Source organism: Coregonus clupeaformis, chromosome 36 (assembly GCF_020615455.1).
Source record: "Coregonus clupeaformis isolate EN_2021a chromosome 36, ASM2061545v1, whole genome shotgun sequence".
Lineage (NCBI taxonomy): Eukaryota > Metazoa > Chordata > Actinopteri > Salmoniformes > Salmonidae > Coregonus > Coregonus clupeaformis.
Genome location: NC_059227.1, coordinates 8,150,957 through 8,157,151, shown reverse-complemented (window position 1 = coordinate 8,157,151; position 6,195 = coordinate 8,150,957). Strand labels below are relative to the sequence as shown.

The 6,195-nt window shown below is 42.1% G+C and overlaps 1 protein-coding gene across 1 annotated transcript in view; it reads left to right on the top strand.

The window, feature by feature from the left end:
* The first annotated feature begins 498 nt into the window (after nucleotides 1–498).
* The window catches only part of LOC121552237 (kinesin-like protein KIF26A), a 160,876-nt gene continuing 155,179 nt past the window's right edge, over nucleotides 499–6,195 (top strand). The window contains exons 1-2 of the mRNA XM_045211172.1: nucleotides 499–895; nucleotides 1,640–1,888. Of these exons, the coding sequence (XP_045067107.1) occupies nucleotides 836–895; nucleotides 1,640–1,888 (309 nt within the window). The 5' untranslated portion in view covers nucleotides 499–835. The remainder of the gene's footprint in view (nucleotides 896–1,639; nucleotides 1,889–6,195) is intronic.

The following is a 6,195-nucleotide window of genomic DNA, read 5'->3' as shown; positions in this document are numbered from 1 at the left end:
GTCAGATAATGGTCAGGTGAGGGCGCCAGAGCAATACGAACCAGGGCCTTCGTCTTATAATAAGAGGTGGTGTTAGCAGCCTACCCAACACGAGTACAGTAGCCTACTGTTTGGCGAGCGTGAGTTCTTGACTATAAATAATTACGATCACACAGGCGCACAAAATAAATCCAAATGGGTCTTTGCATACGGGACTTGAGTACACGAGTAGCTTCGATAATCAGTCAGGCCAAGCACTCTCCGTCCTCACTGTTGTAAATGTGCGGACTTTGGTATGAAAATGACGCAATTACAATGTCGATCACAAAGCCTAGCAATTTTTTAAGGATGTCGTTCATAAATGGAAACAGTAGCCTAATCCTTGTCATCAAGAGTGAAAAAAAGTGATATACATTTTGGCAAGGTAATACGAGATTTATTACAGTCAATCAATAAAAATGATACTGTTTCATCTCCATTATTATCTATAGTAGGCCTATGTGCAGTCTAATTGTGATACTGAACTTTCATGACAGAGCGCCCCATATCCCCTAGTCAAACGTCCCATCACAAAGTTAGAGGAAGTTGAAACCGAGAGCTCCACCCATCCATCCCATGGAGGCTATTACCTCATCCGAACATTCCACCAAATTGAATTCTATCGCTGTCAGACGCGCTGTGGGAATGAATTAAACTGCCAAGGGACTACTGCGAGGACTATCTTATCACCATACATTTTTCTGGGCGATTTACCAATATATGCAAGGGCCAAATCGTCACCAATAAACGTGGGAACTGTAGGCAATAACATTACAGGTTCAATCGAAAACGTGTGTGAGTTGGTAACATATACGAGATGTACTCACAGTATTGGAATACGGCTCGAGGACGCAAACCAGACTACAGGAGATATACGGTGAGGTCCCTTGAGTATATCGATGGATGACGTTTCAGATGTCTGAGATGAGTTAACTATACAACTTTTTTACTATGCATTGTGTAAAGTAAAACATCAGACCCTGACTATAGGCTATGGCTTCCTTTTTGTTTATATGGAGACCGTTGCATATCACCTTTTAGGGGCAATCTGCAATTGATACATACATTTTGTACTTTTAATTATATATATATATATATATATATATATATATATTTAATTATATTATATTAATTATATATATTATACCCATTGATTGTTGAATAATATAATTTATAAATGCCTCATGAGCTTAATTCAACTGTCATACCCCATCAAAACCCAAAACCTGTTTTACTATTTGTAAAAATAATAATTGTAAACAAACACAGAATAGCCTCAAGACATGATTAAAACAGTCATTTTGATCTCATGGATAGTCAGTCCTTGCAACCATAGCTGTGTTTATGAATTTGAGACCCATCCTGCAGCTGTTTACCAAATCAGTGGCGGGGTAACTGCTTTGTTGATGTTTGAAGTGCAGATTGCCCCTTTAACCTATCACCTTTAACCTAATTGCTCATGGGCGGAAGTGTCTGTTGAATGTGATTACCTACACCTGTGCATTATTATCAATTACAATCCTCCATCATACAGGTGTGCATATGCATTCTTGCTGTATTGATAACTAGTCAGAAGACAGACACCTTTATTAAAACTTGTATTTCTTCCCTGTTTTATAAGGTTGTTGAGGGAGAGACCCTGATATCTCTGGGAGTCAATCCAAGGAAGAGGCTTCACTCAGCGCCGGTGGAGGATGTTGAATGCGGCGGCCGGCCAAACCCCGAGGGCGCTGGGTCAGTGTCCGTGACGGAGTTGAGTCACTATGGGGAAAAGGGAGAAGGCGAGGGGACCTTGTGCCAACGATGTCAGATCATTGCTACAGAGCTGAACAGGCAAGCGCTTGCTTTGGCCGACCCTGCGTCCCTGAAGGTTTGTAACTTTGAACGCTCCGCTCTTCACCATTAAAACAATTACTTAAGACAACTGTCCCAACAATGTAGTCGGACACACAGTTCTGCTTTTATATATCTATTTTTTCCTCATGGTTTTAGGCTTATAGATGCAGTCACTGCATGGTTTAAACACCCAGAAAAGTAGGCCTAGCAGTTAAGAGCTTATAACTTCAGATAAACATGTAATTGGTTCAGATAGACATGTCATTGGTTCAGATAGACATGTCATTGTTTCAGATAGACATGTAGCCTATGAATGAACCCCACACAAGTACCAGATAAATCAACGAAACAGCTGATGTTACAAATTATTTTTCACCTGTAGGCTATATCACGACCTGTTGGCTATTGCTTTGTGGAAAAAACACAGGGCATAAAAGGCTGCTGGTGTCCCATGACTTCTCATGGGCCTACCCCATGATTTTCAATGTGAATGCCATGGGACTTTTACATAAGGGTTATTTTTAAGGCTACGAACCATGCTCATAGGACAATGTAGAAGTGTGGAGAGGCATTTGATACTGAGGTCTTTTGTCAGGTTTGTATTGCTGAGAATAATCCTCAAAGTGCACTCCTGTCCCAATTGTGGTCTGGGACACTGCTCACGGGCCCATTTCCCATAGTGACAGCGCTCTCTTCCCATCCTCTCAGAGCGAAAGTAGAACTTGGCGGATTCGCTAGATGTTACCCAGCTATGATACAGTATGTGCTGTGCTGTGCAAGTGTGTATGAGATAGTCACAGAGGAAGTCAGAGAGTGAGTGAGAGGGTTAAGCAGAGAGAGAGAGAGAGACACACAGAGAGAGAGAGAAAGACAGAGATAGAGAGAGATAAGCAGAGAGAGAGACAGAGAGAGAGATAAGCAGAGAGAAAGGCAGAGAGAGAGTGAGAGAGATAAGCAGAAAGAGAGAGGCAGAGAGAGAGAGGCAGAGAGAGAGTGAGATAGAGAGAGATAAGCAGAGAGAGAGGCAGAGAGAGTGAGAGAGATAAGCAGAGAGAGAGGCAGAGAGAGAGTGAGAGAGATAAGCAGAGAGAGAGAGATAAGCAGAGAGAGGAAGGTAGAGAGAGAGAGATAAGCAGAGAGAGTGGGGCAGAGAGAGAGAGATAAGCAGAGAGAGAGAGATAAGCAGAGAGAGAGAGGCAGAGAGAGATAGAGGCAGAGAGAGAGAGAGAGAGAGAGAGAGAGAGAGGCAGAGAGAGAGAGGGGATAAGCAGAGAGAGAGTTTTGGTAACATTTTATTTGTATAGTCCATCTGTAGATGCTCTTCAGACCACCTACAGACTATCAGGAATATTTCAACTATCTACTAACCCTAACCCTAACCCTAACCCCAACCCCAACCCCAACCCCTAACCCCTAACCCCTAACCCTAACCCCTAACCCCTAACCCTAACCCTCCCTAACCCTAACCCTAACCCTAACCCTAACCCCAACCCCAACCCCAACCCCAACCCCAACCCCAACCCCAACCCCAACCCCAACCCCAACCCCAACCCCAACCCTAACCCTAACCCTAACCCTAACCTGAATCTAGTTGATGATCCCTACTGTAGAGCGTCTACAGAGTGACTATCCAGACTATCCAAATAAAGGGACCAGAGTATTTGCCATGGAAAGGCCAGTTTTCAGAACTTTACCAGTTCACACCCTGAAAAACTCTGGCTTGTGTACTTGTCAACACAGTTTCAAACATGCACGCTTCCTATGTCTGACCTTTCCTCCTCCTCCTCTACCATGGTACATTTTTATGTAACCCGCTTTGGCTTATATGCTTTATAGCATGTGATTTCTGCTACTCTCAGCAGTTAAGATATGCGTTACAAACGTCACCCTATTCCCTATGTAATGCATTACTTTTGACCAGTGCCCATAGTTAAATGTAATGCACTATATAGGGAATAGGGTGCCATTTGGGACGCGACCGAGTTATTTGCCCAGCTCATAAAGGGGGCCTAGTCAGCACTTTGAGCTCATCATCATGAACGATGGCTTTCATCGGATCCCCATCAGCCATGGAAGGAAGTGCTGAACATCAGAAATGGAGCCAGTCATACCCGTTGTTATTATTAAGGGTATCCTGATAATGGTAATAAAACGTATGTTGTCCATGGAAGTTTTGGATTCACCTTCTGAGAAGACCACTTTGTTTGTGGAGTTTTTAAAATAGGATTTGACAGACATCTTCAAGCTGAATTCATCACCATTTACCACAGACTTCTCAGTAACACACCCCACTGGGCACACACTGGTTGAATCAACGTAGAATACATTTACATTTACATCATTTAGCAGACGTTGAATTGACGTCTATGCCCAGTGGGACACTACTACTACGTAGATACCCAGTGGGACACTACTACTACGTAGATACCAGAAGCAGATCTCTCTCCATGTCACAGAGTCAGATAGGAAGGTGATCTCTCTCCATATCACAGAGTCAGATAGGAAGGTGATCTCTCTCCATATCACAGAGTCAGATAGGAAGGTGATCTCTCTCCATATCACAGAGTCAGATAGGAAGGTGATCTCTCTCCATATCACAGAGTCAGATAGGAAGGTGATCTCTCTCCATATCACAGAGTCAGATAGGAAGGTGATCTCTCTCCATGTCACAGAGTCAGATAGGAAGGTGATCTCTCTCCATGTCACAGAGTCAGATAGGAAGGTGATCTCTCTCCATATCACAGAGTCAGATAGGAAGGTGATCTCTCTCCATATCACAGAGTCAGATAGGAAGGTGATCTCTCTCCATGTCACAGCCAGATGGGAAGGTGAACATTAGAATTGATCCCGGAGCTGCTTTAAAGTCTGTTTTGTGGTTTTCCTCACTATGTGGTTAAGTCTTTGGACAGGATGAGCTGATATTAGATCTGTTGGTTGGATGAGGGTATAATATAATATAATATAATCGATTATAATTTAATATAGTATAATAATAATATAATCCCAAGTTTCTCTTGGCTCTTCTCTTTTGTTTGATAGGTCATGTGGATATCCATGCCAGATCATGCTCTCTCTATCTGTGAGATCGGCATGTCATTCCCAAAAACCAAATCTGAAATTTAGTCCACCTTGACTTCAAGCTGTAATGGTGGTACGGGCTGGCATACTCTCTCATGGGGGCGGGGGTTTCTGCCCATGCGTGATGGTATAGGGGCATGTCTTGTGTCAGGCAGAGCTTTGATTATCACCCCCCTCCCTGGGCCCATGAATAGTTTAGTCTGGCTTGGAGTCTGGGGAGCGACATTTTCCTTCCGGGAGCTCCAATATTGTACCATGCAATTGCATTGTGTTTGCTGTGTGTATGGATCTGTTTACTAAATCTCTGGTTAAACTAAAGTTTGTCCTAAAAAACAAAAACAAAATAGAATTATTGTAAAATTGACTGTGTCCATAAAATGTATATAGTATGTATAAGCTGGAAGTAGAGGCCTAAGCATTGCTGTTCACAAGTTTACTCCAATTAGGGAAGGGGTAGTTGGGTTGGAAAGTAATAAAGGGAAATATTATTTAAAAAAAAGGATATGTATATGTGTATGTATATGTATGTGTATGTATATGTATATGTATGTGTATGTATATGTATGTGTATGTATGTATGTATGTATGTATGTATGTATGTATGTATGTATGTATGTATGTATATATACACATATATATTTGCGAGAAAAACAAAACAAATGGGGGATTGGAAGTGATGCAGACAATGACATTGATGGAAGTTACAATCTGCAATATTAAAGCTGATCTACGCCCTGAAAAAATAAAAATAAATAAGACAAAGTTTGTCGTCATGGAAATTGTTCAAGAAAAGCTACAACATAAAAAAAAAAAAACAGCTGCAGATTATAATTTCATTCGTCCTGTATATTTCAAATATTACAGTGTGTTTGTTCACAGGGGTCTTTGCAGGGGGAAAATGTTTCCTTGGGCGTGCGCCTAACTAACCGTAACCCCCAGGTCCTTTGGCTTGGTGTGATGTAGTTTCAGGTCATACCTCATGGCCTGCCTGCCTACCTCAGACTATGGCTGGGTTTCAATGGCTTTTCCCCCTACTTTACTTTGTGACCATTGATATCAGTTCGAACCAAATTGTTTTCACCCCATCATGTCCTTTTAGATCAGTGTTCAAGGAAAAGAGATGACGACAGGAGGCTATTCTAAATTATTGGGACATGGCCTATAGTGCTGCGTGGGTCAAAATGGCACCAGCCACAGTGAATGGATAAGTCTGTATAACCCTCACTTGGTTTGATGTTGCCACAACTTTTATGTTAGAAAAGT